Raw genomic sequence first — 24,274 nt, 5'->3', positions numbered from 1 at the left:
CGAAAAACAGCGTGTTTCTGCTTCCACTCAAAATAGGCATTTTCAAAATGATATAATACATTATCTGTGGGGTATTTTGAGCTGAAACTTCACAGACGCATTCTGGGGACACCAGAGACTCATATTACATATTGTAAAAAGGGGCATAATATGTCTCCTTTAAGTATTATCGAATTTGAAAGTTATTTTTAATGCGATGACTATTTGTTCATCCTATAAAAGACATTAAATTACCACTAGTAGATGGCTGCAGAGAAGTACGTATAGGCTTATTAGCCATTTCCACTCCCTAATATATATTTTTTGTATTGATTAAATTATATTTAGACATTATGAATGACAGTAAAAGTTAATTTTATCTGCATCTCAACTATCCAGACAACACAAGTACATCTGTAAGATGTCTGCTAAAGATCTGGGAAGCATCTGCTGTGTAATCTGATAAACGTCTCTGAAGCAGTTTTACATGCATTCTAATAAATGTCTATTTGACATCTTACAGGAAACGTCTTAGAGATATATTGCAGATGAGCAAACACTCTAAAAAATACATCTTGCATATGTAAATGCAGAAATCAAATAGACATCTCTGAGATGTACATGTGCGATTAGGGTGAGTGCTTTACTGTCAGGTGCTGGTGCCACCTTCTGTAGAATTTAATGGCACTGGTACTGGTGTCCTCAAATGTTAGTCTGGAGCCCTACAATGGTTCTCGAAGTCAGAAAAGTCTTAACAATGTTAGAAGAATGTTGTCTGTGGTATATTTTCACTGCAAAACAATAAGAAATGGCGCAAATATCACCAGCAAATTTTGAGAAAAGCCGCAGCAAAATCAGCCATTTTAGGCCGCAAAAATCTGAAAAAAGTCCCGCGAAATCCTGGAGGGAATGCACAGTTCACTTTATAAAGGAAGAATGCACTCCTGATTTTGTGAAAAAACATGTCTTTTGTGGTTCAACATCTTGTGAGTTTATGTAAGGCGCTGAAAAGCATGTCTTGTTTAGTCTGGCCTACTGCCTGCCACATCATCAGCTGAAAATAAACTGAGGCACTGTCATCAGCAGCTGGCCGTCATTCTCAAGGCTTAAGTGAAAAACAAAGCCAGAGATTCGCCTTGACCTTCCTCAGAACATAAAGAGGCATGTTGTTCTCTGTGGTTTTGCTGATGGGTAATCATACAAGCTACAGAATACAGTCAGCATTAAAATTGCCACAGTGAAAAAATCTTGCTTCCTGTGCTATTGTTGGCCTTAATCATAACTGCTTTGTTTTCCATTTACAGTTCCTATTTGCATAGGTATATTTAAGGAGACATCCCATAATGCAACTGTCACAGTGGCACAGGCCATTAAGCACATCTACATTCTTGCATGTAACAAATTCAGGCTTTCTACAGAGGGTAATTATATTATTCCTCGACTCTGTGCATCTAGAAAAACAGTATGTGATAGTGAGGTGGTTGTTTATAAGCTCAACAACACCAGCTGATTTAATATTAACTATTAGTAAAGACGTAGAAAATGCTGTTAATTGTGAGGCTTTTTGGGAAAGTTTTTCAGCAGAGGTGTGATGCTGCTTCAATTAACACTCAATTAACAGAATCTTACGAAAAAATATAATTGGATGAAAGTGAAAAACTTTTCACATTTAATTGTGCTTTCAATATTGAAAAGTCAAAAAAACAAAAACAAAACTGTGTTCTGATCTCTGTGTTTACTCACCCACAGCCTCTGACAGGCCGTAGACTCTTTGGTTGTATGCATCTGTTTTGTCCCAGATGAAGGTGTAGGACAGGTTGGGTTCTGCGGGGAACCACTTCTGAAAGAGGCGTCCCACCACTGCCACCATCAGATGCACCTTCATGAGGTTAAAGGGGATGGTGGCTTGGGTCATGGTCACCTTGAGCACTGGCCGGTAGCCAGCCGCCCGTGAACTCAGATACATCAGGTTTAGGTCGCTACCCGGAATCGCCGTCTCCTCCTGAAGAACCTGCACATCAAAGAAAGAAAGAGGTGAAGATAAATAAAGATGGGGGAGAGAAGGAGTGATTCGGGAGCATCTGGAAGAAGCATTAGAGGCGAGGATGAGGCCTCCGATTTTTCTCTCCGCAGGATTAAAGCACATCTGTGCCTGTGTTTGCTCTGACCGCCATTTACTTGACATCTTGGATCTAATGAGGGAGATTTTCACGGGCGGAACATGCTTATATTTGCATCACTGTCGGAGGCTATTACTGTGCCGCATTCCACATGCTCAACCACGAGAAATAGTCAACAGACAGAGCAGTGTGGACCACAATTTGCAGTAGAAGAGTTCAAACTGGATTGATTTCAGACTTTCAGACAGCTGGCCCGTCGTGCCGGATGAAACACAAGCGTGCAGTTAGCAGCATTTAAAGGTGCCCCTGGTGAGGAGTCACCAAAGTTCAGAGCATTAGTGCTAATTTCTCTCCCTCTTTGAGATGCACAAAAGGAGCACAAGAGATGAGGAGCAGCTTGGATCAACAGAGAGATTCTGCATCACAGCTTTCTCCTCAAGTGCTTAATGAAAAGCCAGTCGAGCCACTGTGGAAAGACTGTAATCCCCCTGTCTTCCAGCTCATGGCATTGTCAAGTGTCCTACTGGGAGGGGACATTTGCTTTTCTCTAACACAGAGGACAAAGGGAGCCAGAGGGAATTTCTTTTCTTCTCTTTTTTTTTGGTTTGGATGCAGCTGCCCTTTGCCAGGGATCAGTAGAGGGGGCTAGATGGCTTTGGGAGAACCTTTGATATGCTATAAACAGGATATAAACAGGAAACTAATAATAAGTGGGGGATAAAATAAAAGGACAGCAAGTTAAGATGAAGTTTTGGTGGTTTTAACTCTCATTATTCTCTCAATTTGAAGAGCTAACGCTGCTTCCCTTACACTAGCTGATGCCATCCCGCATGTGTTTGTGCATACCCTACGCTCATAGCTTTACTTAAGGGCGTCTATAAGCCACAATGCATTCATGCTATGCACCCGGCCTCCCCTCTGTGAACTTTGATTACAGAGTCTGAGCTAATAACATGCTTTACTCCGCCTGCTATAAGCTCTTAATAAATGGCACCGCATGCACTGCTGCGTCTCTACGTGTGCAGCCGTGTTATTTTTAGCCATGGGGGCAAGGGCCATAAGTGCATATGGCTGCATTAAAGCAAAATATTTTCTCATTTGCCAAATGAAAGGGAAGATGAAAAAGGCTTTGAAAGTTCATTTGATACAGCCCATTAAATACACAGTAATAAAGACCAGATTGAGTTTTATCATCAAGCATTTTTTCACTAGTGTTTCTGCGAAAAGCCGAATCAATGCGCTCTCATTACATTTAGAGGTGTTATGCTTTAAAGGACATAGTAGTTATTGAAGCAAACACGCAAAGCATGATGGGAAATCATATATATCTTTCATTCACTAAATGTCTCATCTGATTTTCCACTGTCGCATGGAGGTTTTCTCTGGACGTGAAAACGTGCCGTTCTCCTCCAGCCAAATAAAATTTTTTCCAGGCCTGCAAGACGGCCAAGTGGAAGCAATATGCCTGCCCGTTCGGTGTCACGGCCGCTAAGCGTTACGAGTGCTGGATGAGGGGGGCTGAGGGATGTCTGTTTGCCATTTATGTGTGACGCTCTGGGTAAAAAAAAACCTTGAAGGCCATTACAGCTGAGGTCCAAAAGCCCTATATTAAATGCTAACTTGGTTGGGTCTGATTACCCCTGTTTAGAGTTCCTCTCAAAGCACGCTGTAATTCAAATCAGGGCCCATCTACTTTGATGAGTGGGGTTCCACAGAGGGGACAGACGCCCCTGTTGGGACCGAGGAGAAACATGGGAACAGTAGTGTGGCCTGTTACATATGCTGCCGACAATAAGGAAACAATTTTTCTCCTTCATGTCTCAGAGCAAACTCGTAAGACAGCATATGTGTTGGCCCTGAGTGCTCGCATTACAGGGGATGTTCCCCCTGCCACATAAAGGTAAGAATGGAAAAGCTGGGTTATAGAGGAAGGGATCAAAAACACATCTGGACACAAGGTAGGGTGGAAGAGAAAATACAGACAGGCCAGAGCCAAGTTTTGGGAACCTCTCAATCAACAACAGCACTCACTTCACTTGGCACAGAAAAACGTGACTGAGGAATTCAATCTCGTCTTTTATGACTTTTTATCATAACAGTTAGCTTTAAAGGATCAGTTCACTCAAAAATTAGAATTCTGTCATTTACGAAAGCCATACGAAAGCTATTTAAGTCGTTACTGCTCATCTGTTGTTAACCGCATGAGTGAATCATTCATTCGATTCATTAAAAGAAGTAAGATTGACTCATTTACAAATTAAACATGCCTAATTCTCATTTATTTTCATTATATTTAAAAGAGTGGCCAAGATCTTTTTTTAATATACCTCTTGTGATTCACAAATAACGAAAGTCACATGGGTTTTGAACAAGACGGTGAGAATAATAGAGGAATTTTCATTTTTGAGTGAACTATTCCTTTAAGACCTTAAAATTGTTTTGTGCAAGACACAAACTAACCATGCTTTTATATTTATCTCCCCAAAGACCCAGTGATTTATTTGCTCTGTTGTGGGTCCAGTTTTCATTTTTACAGACAGGCAGCAAGAGGCTTGAGTCATTTTAACAGATTATGTAGGGGATAGCGTGTGCGGATTTGCACTATAAAGGGAACAAAAGGAGGGTGTGCAAAAGGATATAAAATGCTGACCAATATCTCCTCAATATGTGGGGTTGTGCTGAAGGCTGTAGTGATTTCTAGCTCTTGCCAGCACCACAATAAGATTCAAAACTCTTTTTCCTGTACTGCATGTACTGCATGCTGGGTGCAGGTTGAAGGCAAAGAACAGACTGTTTCCTCACGTTTTATTAGCACCATCACTGTTCTCAAAGCCTCCTTCTTTTGTGACTGACTGAACAGTGTGCAGAGCACGTCTAGACTCATTGTACATTCATACTGGCTGCTGCCGTATGATACCCTCTTCTGTGCATGTAAATAAATGACTATTCAGTGTCCAGCTGACCAACTGTTCCATTTATAATGGTGAATTAGCACTTTGGTGGGAAGAAAAAATCTGTACTGTTTTAGTTTTAGGGATCTGCATCACCTACATTGTGGCTTGTAATTTTCAAATCTCATATGCACCTGGGTTTAAGGAGTCCAACTGAGCCTTACCTGTGTCTCTGGAATGATGGGGCCATTCTCGGGTGAGGATCGGAAGAAGGTGGAAAGTGGTGTGGCCACGATGAGAGGGCTGGGTCGAATGAAGCCACTCAGGTCGCAGCTGGGGATGTCGTTTTCCTCTTTCTTCATAACCAGCGTGTCCATTACATAGAAGACATTCCACGGGATCCATACTGTACGGAATTGCGTGAGAAACGGCGCCCGCTCGAAGCTCAATGTCAGTGATGCTCCACCATTGGCCAGAATGTCAAACCTGCAAAGATGAAACAGGAGTGTACTTATAAATTCCAGTATTTATTTTGTACAAAAGTTTACACAAATTCATATGCACATAAAAAAAAAACTTAGAACTGTCATACGGTCCTCATTAGGTATGCATAATATGCAGGTAATGTACTGCGGAGGTGATAGAGTGAGTAACTGAGATGAATTAGACATGAGAGCTGATGGCTAGACCTGGTTTAATTGTCTCTTGCAGGTCTCCTCTGAGCCAAGTGTTTCTAAGAAGGCCCTTTCCTTCCTGACACAGGGCATTGCCACGGTGAAAAATGCATGATAATGTGGCTTAGCCTTTTATCATTGCATTTGTGTAAAAGCCAAAACTCTCCCTCTACTCTCTCTCTCTTCCTCTGTTGCCATGAGAGACTTATTAGAAAGGAAATGAGTCAGGAACTGAGCGTACTGTCCTATATTCCGATATTTTGCAAAGGCTGCAGTGGGGAAAGCAAGATAGGGCAGAAAATATGCATGTAGAAGCGTAAGAATTCGCTCACGTGTGTGCACACATACACAGACACAAAAGCAGCTCTGAAGGAGAGGCTGCTGGTGATTGGTCTCCAACAGGGAATCAGAGTACCAGCTACGCAGCTGTTAGAGTAAGTGGATGTGGAAGAGGTGTGGGCATGATTATCCACTGCCATTTTACGGTCTGCCCTGCTGTGGTGTTCAAGTGCTGCAACAGCTGGCTGAGTGGGCTAATCTCGGACACACTGCCCCTATCTATAGCCTCCCCCCTCACTCTCTCTCTTTCAGTCTGGGTCTCCTCCCTCCAGTCCAAGCACTTCTATCATCACGTTTTCTATTAAACATATCTCTCTGGCAGCCTCTTTCTGACTCCTTTCTCCATCTATCTCTGTGATGCACTGTCAGGGTCAAACTTCTCTCTCCTCAGTCCTACGTGTGCTCATGTGCTCTCTTTCTCACTTAAAAGAAAACAACTGTAGAAAAAATAAAAATCACTCCAAAATTATGGAATTATGTCATTTCAAGCCATTAAGATGTTTGTTGTTCTGTAAAACATATAAAAGAATATCCTGGCCACTCTTTTCCAGATAATGAAAGTGAATGAGAACGGCTGCTGTCAGGTTCCAAAGGCACTGTTTACACCTGGTATTAAGATGTGTTTTGGTCTATCTGATCACAAGTGAACAATGCTGAATACAGGTGTGAATGGAATATAAGTATTTGTGACTCTTTAAAAATATATGTTTTTCTTTTCCGTGGTTTAGTTTTGTATGCGCATAAACAACAGGAGAAAACAGAGATAAACAGAATAAAATGGCATATGATAGGAATAAAATAAATGTGCTTCAGTGAATAATTAAAAAGTTAACAAAACAAAAGGATCAAAAAAAAAGAAAAAGAAAAAACAAGCCTGTTTAATTTCATTTTTATGGCCATACCAGAAGGAAACAGAGACAGCTGAAAATGCATCCTCTTTGTTTTCTTGATTTAACAAAGGCACAGTTTTGTTCTTATTCTGAAACCTTTACAGTTTCAAATTGTCTTTATGACCAAACTGCACCGGAGATTCTCGCACTCACACAACATATAATTTACAGCATTGCTAGATGTTTATAAGCCTATGTTGTTTATAACAAATGCCATTATAATTTTTTTTATTTTATAATTGTATATATAATATTGTATTATGATTTTTATAGCTACTTATATTTTCTGATTTATATCTTACTCTGTTCTGAATACTAGTAAAATTTAAAGGATTTGCAGACAACTTATAGGTGACTAATGTTTTTTTCTCTCTTTCTCTCTTATCCATGCAGTAAATGTTTTAGAAATAGCTTTGCGGGAAAAAAAAAAAGAACAAACAAACAAACAAACAAAATGTGAATGCTCCGCATACCCAGGCCATTTGAGAGAATAAGTTCACAGGATCATTTATATAAACATGATTATAAGTTGATCCCTTGTCATTTGAAATGTAACTTAAAGCTTAAAGAGTTAGGAATAAGTATGTAAAATGATTTATTTGCCAAACGGTAGTAATTTTCTGTAAATCTACGTCAGTTACGGATGCTTCCGGGCGAGTGGATTCGCCGCAGCTTTCTTGTCTCTGCTCTATTGCTATGACTCTCCAGGATTGTAGCACGTTCTCACTGGTTTGCTTGCACGCGGCTGATTTCATGTGCGAGGTAAGCTGTCCATGAAGCATTCGCCCAAGCGGAAAAATGCGCTGTTGCTGTCAGATCTCTTGCCGAAAATCATATTGTGTTTGATGCAAAACCAACTCGACTAAATCACAAGAAAAAAATGCTGTAACTATATTTTTATGTTTTCTCAAGCAAAGCAAATTTTAAAAGTCCACTGAAAACATATCTTCTTACATTTTTGGTCATAGACAACGTATGTTGAAGATATACGTTACGGTCAACATGCCTAACTGGTAAATAAAAAAAAAAATCTTTATAAAAAAGTGGGCTATATAAAATGTTACGTTTTATTTTAATGTTTTTTGGCGGGTTTTACTTGGAAAATTTTAATGGGGGTTATGTCTTAATCTTATCAATCAGCATACCTGGTTAAAAAAGTCACAGCTCGCCACTGATATATATATATATATATATATAGACCTTCCCCTCAAAAGAAATCAGGACACAAGTGGTCGAAAGTGGACAGAAGAGAATTATTGGAAGAAGAGAAGAGAAAGAAGAGAAATCTTAATACCAGGTGTAAACAGGGGGCAAAACAGTGTTGTTATTGTTAACTAAACATGGAGAATTATAAAAAATAAAAATGACAAAAACATTTAAAAAATAATTATAATATAAAATATAAATAACGTTAGAATAACACTGGTTTCAAAATGACACAGAAGTACTATAAAAGCAGTTTATATTTAAGTCTGCACTAAAAATGTAATGCTCAAATCAAATATGGCACCTTTTGATGTGTTGCATCATGTCTGACGTCAATGACACCTTTTGTGTGCCACAGAAGAAAGTAAGTCATACCAGTTAGGACCGACATGCTGGTGAGTTAATAATGTCAGAATTTTCATTTTTCATTCAGCTGTTCCTTTAAAGACTTGAACTGACCCCATTCAGTCCACCAGCTGCACCTAAAACACCTCTTCAGTGATTCTATCTTTAATTACACTGAATTCAATTCAATTGCAAACCTTATTTCATTTCCTCTCTGCTTGATTGCTGCCTTTCAGCCATTCAGCACTGACACATGACAGTACATGATGGCAGGTCCTAACAGTCCACTCTCCTTGAAGATCTTAAAGATCTTGCTGGTTACAGTTGTGAGGCCTTCATGATTGCGGTGCTGCTGCTCCTTAATAACACTGGGAATGGTTTAACAGTATGGGAGAGTGCGACCCATTGGCTGATTGATTCCACTCTTGTAAATCCAATGCATTTTAAACAGGCCGTTTGCTAAAGCACTGCTTCTTGAAGCAATGCCTGACATTTTCATGAGATGATCTTGGTAGATAAGACAGCACACTATAAAACACATGCACGCACACACAAACTGTTGTGGAGCCATAAGAGGTTGTGTATTCAATCAAAGTTTTCACACATTTATGTATGTTTTATGCATAAGTACTAAACATAACTAAACAGATGGTTTTGGTGACATCTGTACTCTGTGCTGTATTATGACATTCAGTCATTCAAGGACAGAAACACTATGGAATTGTGTATAGTATGTGTGTCCGCTTATGTTTTCAACCTACATGCCATCCTGCCGTGTGATGGTGAATCCGTGGTCTGGGTAGTGCACAAAGGACACATTGACTCCAATCAGGGGCGTACCATCTGCAGTGAGCACCTGCCCTCTGATAATGGACACCAGGCTGCAAAACAAACACACATGGTTGGTAAGAAACCCACACACACACACACACACACACACACACACTATTAATATGATTTACAGCATGACTGAACATTGATTCCCTAAGCTTTAAAATGTCTAATCCACTGTAAATAACTAGAAAGCACACAGAGTCTGTCTCTCTCACGCATGCACACACACACACACTCACTCTATGCTTATTTATGTGACTCTTGTGCCCCCGTCTCTATAGACAGTCATAATTCAGTCCCCTAAAGGCTCCAGTGGGATTCTTATGTCCTCAATTCCCAAGGCAGATTCTCTTCCGAGGAGCTTCATAAGGATCGATGTGGGCAAAGCTTTTGTTTGAAGAACTGTAACTTTCCCACAGGGGAATAAATAGCTAAAATACTTAGAAATCCTGCATTGTCAATTACTTTTTTTGAATAAGCGCTTCTCTTTCAAATCACACACACAAAAAACAAAACAAAACAAAAGCAAAGGGTGGAACAGAACTGAACTGAACGAAGGGCAAATTATTCAGCAAATATTCATATATTAAATCAATTTCAATTAATTTAATATTAATTGGCATACCTAATTAATTTGCATTTAAAAAAAATAAACTGACAGTTCTAACAAAATAACAAAGCCACCAAGAGAATTAGAGCTTGGGTTGTTTTGGGCAGAAAGTGGCTTCACCGCAGTGTTGAGGACACCTTGCTCTAATTATTGGCGGATTTTTTCAGGTCATTACTGTTTTTCTGGGGGCCTAATCAGCAGTGCAGCAGAGAATCAAAGTGTGGCGTCACCCCTCACTTGGAGCTGGGATAAAGGAAGTGTGGAAATGTCCCTAGGGTAACACGCACAGGTAAACATTCCATAAATAAGCTGCCATTTCTCATGATGTGACCGTAACTCAGAAATCCCATTTGCTTTGTGTGAGATAATAAAACAATAGTGTCCAGTGTTAGCTGCCACAGCCTGAGTGTCCTAAAAGCATGCTGTAATTCACCCTCCTAAGCACTGTATTTCTGTCTCGTTTGCCCTGAACACCACACGTCACACTCACTACTCGCTCTGCATGTCTTCCTCATGCTCTGAGGGCACCCTGACCACAAAACCAAGGTTAATATCGCTTACTCACTGCTATGAAGATAAAAGCAAGAAGGAAAAAACTATATTTTTGTCAACTAAAAATGAAAAAAACAAACAACAAAAAAAAAAAACTACAAATTTGTACTCTAATACACTAAAAAAATAATAGATACAACAAAAAATAAGTGAAATATATAAATACGTAACCATTAATTAAGGCAGCGGCTATTTGCACTGTGTAAATAGCAATAGAGGCTATTTACACTAAGTGAAAATAGCATATTTTCTTAGCGATAAATGCTATTTACATTAAGTGCAAAGCAATGGATTCTATTTACACTACGTTAAAATAGCAGGATTTTCTGCTATTTATACTACTTATTGCAAATAGTGGCAATTATCTGCACCTCAGTATTATAGTACATTATAAAACAGTATGCAGTAATAACGTATTGAGTGTAAATTATAATTTTAATTCAAATTATTAAATGGTTGCCACCTTATTGGGACAATAAAGCCCTCCCTATACCTATCCTAACCCTACCCGATACTTTATTTTCTACTTTTTGATTATTTCCTTCATTTTTATTGAAAATAAATGCCTTTCCGATGTGATATGAGATTTGAAAAGGGAGAAAAAAAAGTTGGGTAAAAGGCGGATTCGAACCCGGGTCGATCGCGTCAAAAAGACTATGGAACGTGCTTTACCATCTATGCTACTGAAGCTGCTGGTTGTCTGCCATCATTTATAGTGTTGACCATCCCTATCACACGTTTGTGGGTGGAGCTAGTGTAAATTGCCTCTGCCAACAAGGCAGGCTATTTGCACTTAGTGTAAATAGACACTCCGATTAATTAAACTGAAAAAAAACAACAACAATAATTTGATATATTTCAAATACACAACCAATTTTACAACCTATTTTTTTAAGATCATACACAGCCTCTGAAAGCTTTCCCTTTCTGCCCTTTCCTCTCTCTAAGAATAACCTTCACGATGTTGCCATCACAAGGATTACGGCTGGATCCAGGTGGACATCTACCAAGGTTATTCACTTCATTCTTAAAGGGATCACACAGATGCGCTCTTCTCCGTACCGCTGACCCTCTCAATGCTCCAGTTGTTTTCCATCCAAACCTCGCTGCTTAAAACACCTTCCATTTTGCCAACATGCACCACGCAGAAGCTTAATCTGCTTAAAAGGCCTCTTAGTGCTGGGATGCATGTAGCAAAATGAAAACAAGACATTTTCATGTACACAGGCAGGGGTTTGCTGAGCCAGGCGTTCAAGTGAACGGACGGCTGAAGATGACATAGAAGAAACATCTGGAGAGAGGCTGCTGGGATATACAGGAATGTGACAGATACTTAATTCTGGAAAATTGAGGAGCTGGCACTTTTGCTCCAGTGGCGTGTTGTTTTACAATGTTTATGCTGCGAATCAATAGGTAGTTACCCTGAGGAAACACACAAACAGCAACTGTTTCTTAGCAGGATTTTCTTTGAAACCGGTTTGACCCAGAAGGCAGAATGTGGAGATATATATAACCAGATTCACAATATCGGCCTTTTTTCAGTCAGCCAAAATATATATCTGTGCCGTGTCCTTTTATCACCATCTGTCGTTTTCAGTCCAGGATAAAAACCTACAAATCAAACTGAACTTTAAAATATACAAAAATACAAAAAAAATACAAAAACCAGAGCCTGTAATGTTTACTCAAACATTTATATTATTTAGCGAGTGATTATTCTATTTTATCATGAGCTGGGAGGATGAGGGAGTCTAGTACACATGGTTTGCATTACATTTGATGGCTGCCAAACGAACTATTCAGTGCAGATGTGCCCCGCGTGGGTTTGTGCATTTATTTTTAAATCACATTAGTCTACCTCCCTTTATCAGATCAGTCTTTATCTTGCCACAGAGGTACTTAAAGGTTTAATGTCCTCACATATGGGGCACCGGCATTGGGCCTATTAAACTCTTTGTTGTAGCTAATCGTGTTATCTGTCATGACCAAATCACAGTTGCCAAGCAATTTTTGAGAGTAATCAAGCTAACTTCAATGTGCATTGAGTTATGCATAGGAGGCAGGGGAAGAGATAAACAAACTGATCGTTATTGCATTATTATCACGTATCAGTCAAATTGAAACGTGACTGTGAGCATTTGTGGTGTGATCAGTCAACCTCCTTTGTGTTTTTAATTCCAGGTTTCCATACATATTAGTTTACTCACTCACTGAATATTCGTCAGACACAATAAAAAGGAAATTAAGTTAAAAGCACAATAAAGCAAAGAGGGACTTGAAATAGCAACAGGTGCTTAACTGACAGAGCAAAAGGAATGAGCAAGGTAAAACGGAGCCATGAAGGCAGCTGACCATGACAACTAAGAAATGATTATATCCATTCAAGCAAACAGAGAGAAGATACTTCGGACCAACCCACGCTCTGGATGTGACAACATAATTAATAGCACTGCTTGTTCAAGCGGGCTATTATCAGATCTAACATCTCTTTCCAATAACTGTTATGGTGCTCTCACATACACAATGCAAATTGAGGCGCATAATTTGTAAATTACACTTTAATGCAACTTCAGAAAATCTTTCTCTCTGTAACCCGGGTCACACGGTTCTTATGAGGTTTTGTCAGCACATCTGGTTCCATGGCAACTGTATGAAGTTTTTAAGAGGGCTGTTAAGGAGAAATTGTGGGGAGTCTTTTTTTTTTAATGGTGGTAATATGGTCTCTGGAAAGCAGAATATGCTTATCATCTGACATCAGGTCAGTCAATCAATTGTAGTTAATGAAATAATTAGACATGTGCAATCCATAAAATTTACATCCCAAGCTGTCATGAACAAGTGCTGCTCTTCAGTATTTTTTAAAAATATATTTAAGTTTTAGCTAGGCCAGTCAGGTCAGTAGATCAGACGTGTTACAATATACACTACCGTTCAAAAGTTTGGAGTCAGTACATGTTTTTCTTTCTTTTTTGAAAGTAATGAATACTTTTATTCAGCAAGGATGTGTCAAATGGATAAAAGTGATAGTAAAGACTCATATTGTTAGAAAAGATTTGAATTTGAAATAAATGCTGTTCTTTTAAACTTTTTATTCATAAAATAATCCCAGAAATAAATTATATTTTAAAGTATATTAAAACAGAAAACCAATATTAGAAACTGAAATAATATCTCACAATATTACAGCTTTTTCAGTATTTTTGATCAAATAAATACAGCCTTGATGAGCACAAGAGACTCCATTAAAAAACATTAAAAATCTTACTGATCCCAAACTTTTGAATGGCAGTGTATATAATTTCTAAAAAAAAAAACCTCCTATTTGGGATTTTATGACAGCTATATTAAACTTTAGCTGGAAATGAAACGGCATATGGTGTGAACCATGACTGATTTGTTTATAATCTTCTTCTATTCCAACTGATCTAAGAAGAATCACAATGATTCTTATAATCTGTCATCTAGATGGATAACTTCATTGACTTTTTGAACTCTGCACAATAACATTCAATACATCACAAAAAACCCAGTGGACTGGTATTAAATACGTTTACATGATCAATGTAAGATGAAGTTCATCACTTGCCTGATAAAACCTGGGCCTCTGGGGCATTCTTATTGTTAAGCACTGATACACTCACTATTTGAGGTTTAATTTGCTCATTGCAGCAGACACAGCACACAGTCCTACCTTCTGTTAAAGGGGTTGTCTCCGTTAATGACATGCGTGCTCTCTGGGCCAATGAGGAAGCTGATTTGCTGATAGAACGACTGGGCGGCTTGCTGTGGGCTTGCGGGTTGGTTCTGGCTGATGATGTCGATGGGGTCAGGAGAGCCGCGGCAGAAGGGCTGAGTCTGACACGAGCTCTGCAGGCAGCAGTCCGGATCCATACAGTCCACCAGGCCATCTGCACACAATGCACATCAAAAATATGAGGTGCTATGTGTTAAAGAGACTTATAGTATATCCTGTGTCCTGTCTCACCACTTATAGTGTGAGAGAAGTAAAACGTCTTTTGGGTCTATGCTTCATACACCATCCACACATTTGTTCTCTCACCTTTAGGGTCAAAGACATGACTGCAATATCCTCTCTTGCTTCTTTCACATTGTCAAGCCTCGCTCTCTCACCTCTATCAGTAAACACCTGGTTAATGCTTTGTGTGGAAATGCGATCTGATCTCCCGCAGGTAAGTGCCATAAACCTCTGCCATCCGTCTCAGCTAGTTTATAAAAAGCCCTGTGTACATCTGGCACACTGTCACAGGGGAGTTGTAAAAGAACACATGTGCAAACACACACACACACGCAAACACGCGCTTTTGTTGCGCTAATCAGTATGAGACCAATTCTTTTTTTACTGCACCCTGAGCTGACACTGCTCTGGTGAGATCGAGACAGAGTGTCTGACTGTTTGTTTTGCCTTACGAGTGTCCCGGCACCCCCTGCCAAAAGCACCATGCAACTTCATGTGAGATCTGGACCTCTCGTAACTCTCACACTGCTTTAAATCCGGTCCACTATGGCCAAAGTCAACACGCACATGAAAAAATATCTCCAGAGAGCGCAGAATCTGTTAACATAGCTTGCTCAGGTCACACAAAACAGAGGTCACGTAATGGGATCTTTGGACATGCATATGTATTTAAGGAGAAATGTATAAATTTTTTATGTTTGTTTATATAAAGACCTTTATGTTCTCATCTTTTTACAGTACCTCTAGTCAAAGGAAGCCAAATTCAAAGAAATCTGCAATACCTGGCACGATTACTGTACGACTGAGAATATATCATAACCTTACTGTATATTTTTCTTTCCGCTTTGGAAAAACTTCAAAGCCTCTTGTCAGGCTTCCAGAGGACTGTAAATCCTTCAGATTTATGATGTTACAGACCGCATTATCTCCAACTACAAAAATAATCTCCTCAAATACTTTGGAATTGCGCTGTGTTTAAAGGTTCATGCATTAACCTCAGTGGAAAAGATTTCTAGACATTTTTGTGTGGACCAAACCTCATACTGGACCTCAAGCGTGCACGGAACCACACATGTACCAAAAAGTTCTGTATCCAAACACACACAACCTGAATGCAGGATCTGTGGAGAAGGATTTACAGCCGCTCGCCCCTTGAGCAGGCCTGTCATTTTTGTTAACTGTAAGCAAAGAGAGATGCTCTGTTATTCATAGAGTCGGTCTCCCCTGATGTCTGTCAAGACAAGAAGTGTAACCTCCAGACTCTAAGCTAACCTCTAGTTTTGAGATTTACTTGTCTTTGGTCTTAGGGTCATGTCTTAGTGTGCTATATTCTGATGGGCTGAAGGCTATGGGATACCACAGTGAAAAACAGAGTGACTCTTAGAAATCAAGATATGCTTAACTTTTCTGTATGAGTGAACTGTAAAAAAAAAATCATTTTTCAAAGTAAAACAAAGGTTATTGGAGTATGTTTTACAAGAAAATACATTTAATACATTTCAGTTTTTCTACTTGAAAATTTGACATTTCATTCAGTGTGTTACTTGCCATTTCTTTGTAATTGTTCATAAAATTGACAGTTTCTGAGTTGAGTGAAAAATTGTTTCCACACCATTTTTTTTCAGTGTAAAAGCCCCAAGATGAATTGAAGGTGTTGTTGTTGTTTTTATTTTATTTAGAATGGCCATAACAAGACGAGACGGTGCGAGTTTGGTGTGTTTAAAACCTGCCTAAAAACTTTATCATGACTTTTATCGAGGGAGAAGAAATTACAATGTCAGTTGTTTCATAAACATTTAAATATGCACATTTTACCGTTTCCACCAGGGTTATATCTTCGACCTGATTATCATTGACAAATACTTATCTGATATTTACATAAACCTTTCCATATGCATATATGTGTGATGCATCCCATTTAAATTTTATAACGCTCATCCGTTCAGTCACCGGTGACCTCACCTCCTTCATTGTCCTTGCCGTCTGCACAGAGAGTCTCCATGGCAACGTCACAGCCGGCCCCTCTCCAGCCTGGTTGGCAGACACAATGCCAGCCATTCTGATCCAGCGTGCAGCGTCCATTACTGTTGCACAGACCTGGGCATCCCTCTACGGAGACAGACAGAGCCGTCATACACTAGTACGGACATGTGTGTGTTCAAATGTGTTTGAGACTAAGTCAAGTATGTGTGTGTTTTTATATTTATGTGACCATATTCCCTTTGCAAGTTGCTCTGTTGTCATTAAAAATCATCAAACGTGGCCACAGTGTGTCTTCGACTTGTGAAACACAAATGGTAACCCAAACAGAGATACACTGAGATCGTCGTGAATGAAAGTAAAGGTTTAAAGGTGAACACAGACTGACGCTGGACTTCAAACAGGCCGAGTGAGGCTGTAGATTCACATGGATGTAACGGATGCTCTCTCTACACAACCAATCAATTCAAAAGGGATGGCAGAAATTTGTGAGGAAATCAAGGTGAGACCCGAATGGAAAAATAACCGATTGAGGAATCCAAATGACAACCCATAAAATTAATTGAAAGAAAATTAATTAAAAGAAAGAAAATCGAATTTAGAAGGAGAGATCAAAGGAAGAGGGTGAAGAAATAATAAATCAGCAGCGGCATCCATGTGAAGCTACGGCACACAGAGAATCCCAGTGGCATAAAGTATAGGGTGGACGTCTGAGCTGGCGAGAGAGTGTGTGCTTCCAGCGCTATACTTTCTGCCCAGGTCACATTCCGCCGGACGGAATCAGAGGAAAGCAAGAGAGGCCAGGGGGAGGGAAGGGGAGGACTGTGGGAGAAGCTAGGCTAACAAACACCAGGGGTCAGGCTGCGGGATGCATGGAGACAGGACCCACAGGATTCCCAAACAAAACTCAAGGACCACAGGTGTGTTTTGTGTGTGAGTGCATGTCAGTAATTGTGTGTGTGTGTGGCTTGTTCAAGACAAACAATGATGAATTTGGCAGATATAAAGGACAACAATAAATACAGCGAGGAGACTAGAACACAGACACGCTGACATCGTGCTTCAAGACAAAAAAATTGTAAGGAGGGAGAAAGGAAGGAAAGAAAGACACAGAGAGACAGCGGAGTGATTGCTTGTGACAGTCTCCCTGGGGCTTTGGTATGCATTACCTTTAAATCCTATCCTCTCTCCTATTATGGGGCCGGGAGGGAGGAAAATTCGGGAAAGAAAATGAACAAAAAAAATCTGAGCACTTGAGTCCAAGTGAAGGACGATTCAGAACACAAAAACACAGAAGGGAAAGAGAGAGTAAGGAATAAAATGACCATAAAGCGGAGAAAAGGAAAGAGGGGCTTTGAGAAGGAGGAAGGCGAGATGTTGAAAGAAGAGTGGGAGCTGTTTCGACTTTGGCCGACTCCGTCTGGAGGATTGCCACGGCGTGTATATTGTGTTACTCAACACATGAATAAATACCATACCGAGAAATGCTACGCGCCATGTCTATTTAGTATTGTATGAGTGAGAAAATGAAAAGAAAAAGCACCATGGAATCTGATAATACACGATAAAAACAAGCGAGAAACATGTTCCGAGCTAACATATTGAGGTTCGGAGTAAAAGTATCAAAGTAAGCCCGTAAGACTTTAAGAAACATCTTAATGTTTAAGAAAAAAGCCTTGTGAGAGTTCTTGGCGGTCTGATGCACCATATGCCAGTTTGTGAGTCTGGAATCACACTTGGCTTAGCACTGATTTAGCCCTGTGAAATCATTTCCAAAAACACCTCAGTAACAGTAAACAAGAATCTGCTAGTATCTCTTCTCTTGATCACCATTTACACAGCCAGCTCGTAGTTCATTATAAAATAAACATGGCTGATCGTCATTTGCGTGCAGGTTCCTATTGTTTTAAAAATGAACTCGAGTGCGACTCTGGGACACGGAGAAGATGCTAAACTGCAGATGTGGAGCTGTGGTGATTTAGTTGGGGCGGGGGATGGTTCTGCTGAAGTTGGAACATTAGCCAAGGAGAGCGCTGAGGACATAGGATTGGATTTCTGACAGTCCAAAAAAAGAAGCCAATGAAGAATCACAATAATAGCAGACACGCAGAGGAGAGAGAGAGAGAAGAGGTTATTAATGCGCCATAAAAATGTCATAAAGACCTCAATCCGGGACACAAGAGCTCAAGGGAGAGAGAATGAGAGAGAGAAGAATAAGAAAAGACACAGTACCTTGGACATACGTCTCCGGGTGAGCTTTACAGGGAGCAAGAAGAAGAAGAAAAAAGGAGGAGAAAGAGGATGTTAAAAAGGTGTGAAAAGACAGTCAACCTGAAACACGCTTACAGAAACTAAGAGCCTTTTAGCACTGCTGGTTTAAAAAAAGCATCTTTCTTTACTGCACAGACATTAAAAATGAGTAGAAATGCTGACTGACTTCTGCTTTCCCAAAGAAATGTGTGAAAAATTATTGTTTGAAGTTGTAAATAAAACAAAAGCTCAAAAACAAAGAAACAAACAAAAACGGTTTCAGCCTTTCTACTTCAAAATTTCATGTTTAATTCAATGCGCCTTTTCTTTGAAATCATTTGTGAAATTTACTGGAAATTCCTGAGTGAAAATTGTTTCAAAGTAAATCTAACACCAAACACACAAACACTGGAGTAAATAAAGCAAAAACATCCACCGAGCAGTCTTGGCATGGCCTTCCATGGCTCGCAAAGCCCACCGGTACACCGCACAAACCTCTGCGACACCATTTATGGAATAAAATGAAAAACAACACCAGTAGAAAATGACTCACTCTTCCTGTTCAGTATTCACTGAGCGCTCCCCTAAATCACTTCTAAAAATGTGTGACACTATCACTCATAATGCATAAAGTAAATAACATGGGCATCATGGGATTTACAGTACCGTTAGAAAAGGGGGCCTCGCATGCTAATTGGAAATTGCATCCTGATGATTGACATGTGGTCCAGGAATCCTGCTGTATGTTTGCTATTTCACGTTTCACATTGTCATCACAACAGGTCTATTATCCTTGAGCCCCTCAGTATGTGAGTGAAATATTATATGGCCCCGAGTGAGGGGGAAAAAAAAAGTGTGTGTGTGTGTGTTGTATGGATAAGCACTGAATCATCCGCATGTGTGTACGCAAGCAATCATCTCCTTCCTGTGGCTAAATGGAATGATTTCTGACAAGGCTTTGGGAGAAACCCTGTGTGGCGTGTCATAACATTACATATGCTAAGTCAGATCAAATCATCCTAAATAAAAGGTCACCTTTTAATACAAGCATAACAACGCTGTTATGCCGAGGCTTCATTAGTTGGATTATGTTCTTAAGGAAGATACTCTTACGTGTGAATGGAAGACGAGTGTGTGTGGTTGAGACTGATAGAGAGGTTTTGCGTGTGTGTATATGTGTGTGAGAGCGTACTGATTAAATTCCTCGGAGTCTCGTTTCCACACACTTGCTGTTATGTCTGGGAGATCCAGAACTTAGACAGTTGTGGAAGACTGAGCGGCGGATCTACTCCAGAATACACAGTGGGTTATGAAAACACAAGCTAACGCATGCTCCGAACTGGAAACTTGCCAGTGAGGGCAGCCAATTACTGGCTAATTACAACAAACTTTTGTTCATTTACATTGATGGTCTTGAGGGGATATATAGAGAGAGAGTAAGTGAAGGAGAGACGGAGGGGAAAGAAAAAAGGCAATCATCCCTTTATGGACATCAATGCTTCATTATTTACGTGCACATTCAAAGAGCTCTGATTAAAGTGACATTAATCTGGAAACAATTACACATCACGTCCAGCGTGGTTAAATCACTGTTCCTCCAAAGAGAAAAAGAGAGAGAGCCTATATTAATTTCCATTATCCTAATTGCGTTGCACAGCCACATGGCGGTAAACATGCCCCCACAGCTGTGGGTATAGCTAGTGTGACATAGAGGCCAAACATGTGTTTTAATCACGTGCATGGGCACCTCAAGCCATCCCCCAGAACCAATCAAACGTTAGCAATGTGTCAGCCTTCTACCTGCCGCCACAATAATGACAGGATAGCGCTCGCCGCTGCCACCAGCACCATTCGGCAGACTGTGTGCCTAATTCCCGTTCCCATTTCAGAGCCTGCCTGGATTAATGTGCCGTGAAAGGGTGTTTCATTAATTAGTGATTGAGATGATAAAGCGTGGAGAATGATTTGTAGATGTACAGTGTGTGCTGTGTTTTTGCTTTAACCCTTAATCTATCTGACATGGTTTGACACGAGGGGAGATTTGAGGGCATTGGAGATCAGGATGATTTAGTTGTGTGTTGGCGTGCTTGTGTGGCTGTAGTGTGCGCTATTGATTTCTTTCTCTGTACGCACGGGTGCATGTGTGATAATAAATGGGAGGTTTTGAAGGACAGGTGCTTCAATATTGCGTAAATGGAAGCTGTTTGTTTTCAACTGCATGTGAGGTACTCTATCAGTCAAAGTTTGGAATAATTTGTTTTAGAAAAGACCTCTTTTTATTAACAAGTGCATTTTTTTTTGGTCAAGAACAGGGTAAAAACAGTAATATTGTGAATTATTATTACAATTTAAAATAAATGCTTTCCATTTTAAAATGTTTTAAAATGTAATTTAAATAGTGAATTTTCAGCAGCTATTACTCCAATCTTCAGTGTCAGGTTCTTTAGAAAGCATTCTATTATGCTACTCATTTACCATTTGTGTAATTACTATGGTTAATCGATGTTGAAAACAGTTTTTGCTGCTTAATATTTTTGTGGAAACGGTACTAAATTTTTTTCCAGATTCTTTGATAAATAGAAAGTTCACAAAACAGCATTTATTTGAAATATAAATATTTTGTTCAATTTAATGCATCCTTGCTGAATAAAAGTGTATTTTTTTAAAAATTGTATCACAGTTTTAACTAAAATGTTAAGCAGCAAAATCTTTTTTTTTATCCCTTTTATTTATTTTTTTGAGCACCAAAATGAGCATATTAGAATTAAAACAGCCAGTGACCAATAATTTTTTGACATGCATGTCTATCAGCTGGTAAATCTAAAAACTATAGTTTTGTTGTCAGACTTTAGCTATAAAAGTAAATTTGTGATACTATGGTTGTCAGATTTTATTTGTGATTTGACATGAAACCCAACCTTGGCAAGTAGTTTGGAGATTTCGGTCTCTCCTCATTCAGCTTGCATTACTACAAAATAGCTGCCTGGGGGCCTTACCAAAATGGCTGTTGAGTGAACAATCTGCTCCAATAAGGATTTTGGAGTCTTCACACAATAGTTCAATTTGTGCACTTTTACAGCATATAAGTTTGACAAAATTATTTTGGATGCATTATGCGGGTACACACACACACACACACACACACACACACACACACACATAAAAGGGGCTCCTGCAGGGTTGATTGATGTGTGTGCACAGCTTGCTGTAATCCATGGTTTTCTCACAGTAAGAGTTGTGCTTCTGATGAATGATCTGGAAGGGCCCAAGGCCTAATGAAGCATACAAGTCTTAATAAAAAAATCTCAAATGTCTGGCAGTGGAAGCTTCTGACAAGCCACACTTCACAAAAAAATAAAACTTTTCTTTAGTCATGAAGAGTTTTTAAAGAGCTATTACCAAGTAAATCTCCTAAGAAAATGGGCTCAAATGAGTATTTTCTTGTCCCAGAATATGCACCATTTATTCACATTATACATGCCAGCACTTTCATTCATCATATTCCTAAACTTGTTTACTAAAGTGAATGCATGGGCTCAGAGGATGTAGAGAGAGAAATATACATCTTAGTAACAGGTGTTCATTTAGTGAGTGTTGCTGAACTAGCTAACTTAAACTAGTGTCACACAATTTCACTCAGTAGTTATTTTCAGTGATGCAACTACTAATAGGCGTCTATATTTAAAATGCTCTATTATCTGAAAGGTGGACTTCCATTCATATAGATGCAATTTTATGTATGATTACTGCATGATCTGCTAGTGGACTCATACTGCCACTGATTACTGTCTCACAAAATTTAGCTAGTGCAAGTAGCTAGTGCTAAGATACACAAAAAGTACTAAATGTAGCCCAACCCACTAAATGGAGCATGCTCTGAGAAGTCCTGTTAACAACTTACAACAAGTCCTGAAATAACCAGTAATCTAAAAAGAGCATCTCAGCCTCCGACAAGAGAAAGTGCAGTTGGCAGAAAGTGTGTTTTGGGTGTCTGTGTCGTGAGAAATATTTCACACTTCTGCTCTCCTTCTCCCCCTCTCATGAAGCTCCCCAATCATTTCCAAATGAATAAACAGATCTGTGTCACACTAAGCTAAATCAAACAGCCGTCTTTTAAAAATCTGCTGTACTGTCTGGATAAGTTCACATTACAGATTCTAATATTCAGTTAGGATTAGGGCTAGGTGATATATTGAATATTCTAGAATCTGCTGAAGATATACAATTAAGGAACACTGCAAATATCACAGTATAAATGAGCTTTTTATATGGGCATTAAGTTTCCTAAAGAGCATGTCATTAGATTGGTTTTACGATCTTTCCTTGTCTTGCAGTTGGCGTGGATGAGATGTTTTAAAAGATTTATACTTCAGTGAAAAAAAACAGTGTAAGAGTACGATTCATTTCCTATACATTTCAATGAATCACATCTAGAATGCCCTCCTTTGCTTATGATATTTCGTTTATATGATCTTTCTGCTTTGATTGTTTACATTCATGGTTTTAGGTGTTGCACAACACACTCTATCACAATATTTCAAACCTAATATTCCACTGACTCTCTTTAAGGTTTCCAGAATTTTATTTCATATAAGGCACCACTGGGTGCTGAATGATAACAACATATATATATGCGGCTCTAATTTTAGGTGGAGATTGGTCCCAATTATATTTAAAAAAAAAAAGTCTCCATACAGCTTAATTGTCTGTATTAATTGTCCAAAAATTGGACAATTGTAATATTTTACCAAAAATGAATTGAGGCTACTATCACCATGTAGTGTGTAACTTATGATTTTAAACGACCCTTAAATTTGAAATGCTTAAGAAAGATTTCACGTTATAACAATAGTGAGAATGTCTGGATGCTGCTGGTCAGTGTGAGAGCTGTCTTACAGTACCTGTGTCTGGTGTCTTTGTGTGAAAGAATGATGATGCAAGTATGTTGTAATGCAGGGGTGTTTGTATGTGGACTCACTGTGAAGAGGTCTAATGAGAGTGAGTGGGTGTAGAGGGACAGGGAAGGTCACACACACAAACACACACACACACAAACACACACACACACACACACCCCTATGTGCAACCATGAGGCCCCTTATCTCAGCCTGACACATATGATGTATGAGGTACCATAATTCTTTTAGCTCCCTCTTGCGCTCTCTCTCAAACACACACACCTCCACCTCCTGCAATGCATGCACTCAGCAAAGAGGGACAAAGTATCAACCTTGGCCTAAAGAGATATATTCAGTCATTCAATTTCTAGAAGGCCACACACAAAGTAAACAAAACTGGAAAGTGTTTGCACAAAAATGCATTATACTGCATAAACACTTTAAACTTAAAGTGTGTCGTTTTTGATGTTAAAATACTTATCACATCTCAACATACAGGGACAACTATAAGTGTGCCATATGTAGGATAAGTTCTCTGAAAAGTATCAACACATTGCTCTTTTTGTTTGAGCAATTGGCTTGTTTGGCTCAACCAATGGTGTGAGTTTAGGGCAGGACAATTTGTTTGGCTGACCAATGACAAACGAGGTGAGTGTTCAGCAAGCGTGCTTGATAACAGTCATTATGTTTGCAATTCCATTTGGTGATGCTAGCCGCACAGAAATTACAA

General features: G+C 39.4%; 1 protein-coding gene across 1 annotated transcript in view; it reads right to left on the bottom strand.

Annotated features, from left to right (window-relative positions):
• LOC107748832 (teneurin-3-like) overlaps positions 1 to 24,274 on the bottom strand; it is a 308,518-nt gene that overhangs the window by 52,970 nt on the left and 231,274 nt on the right. The window contains exons 13-17 of the mRNA XM_016563808.1: positions 16,379 to 16,525; positions 14,132 to 14,348; positions 9,206 to 9,325; positions 5,215 to 5,476; positions 1,723 to 1,990 (exon numbers count right to left, since the gene is read on the bottom strand). Coding sequence (XP_016419294.1) covers positions 1,723 to 1,990; positions 5,215 to 5,476; positions 9,206 to 9,325; positions 14,132 to 14,348; positions 16,379 to 16,525 — 1,014 coding nt within the window. The remainder of the gene's footprint in view (positions 1 to 1,722; positions 1,991 to 5,214; positions 5,477 to 9,205; positions 9,326 to 14,131; positions 14,349 to 16,378; positions 16,526 to 24,274) is intronic.

Source organism: Sinocyclocheilus rhinocerous, unplaced genomic scaffold (genome assembly GCF_001515625.1).
Source record: "Sinocyclocheilus rhinocerous isolate Xijiao unplaced genomic scaffold, SAMN03320098_v1.1 scaffold590, whole genome shotgun sequence".
In the NCBI taxonomy this organism is placed as follows: Eukaryota; Metazoa; Chordata; class Actinopteri; order Cypriniformes; family Cyprinidae; genus Sinocyclocheilus; species Sinocyclocheilus rhinocerous.
The sequence above is the reverse complement of the archived record's forward strand: the minus strand, read 5'-3'. Positions and strand labels throughout refer to the sequence as shown.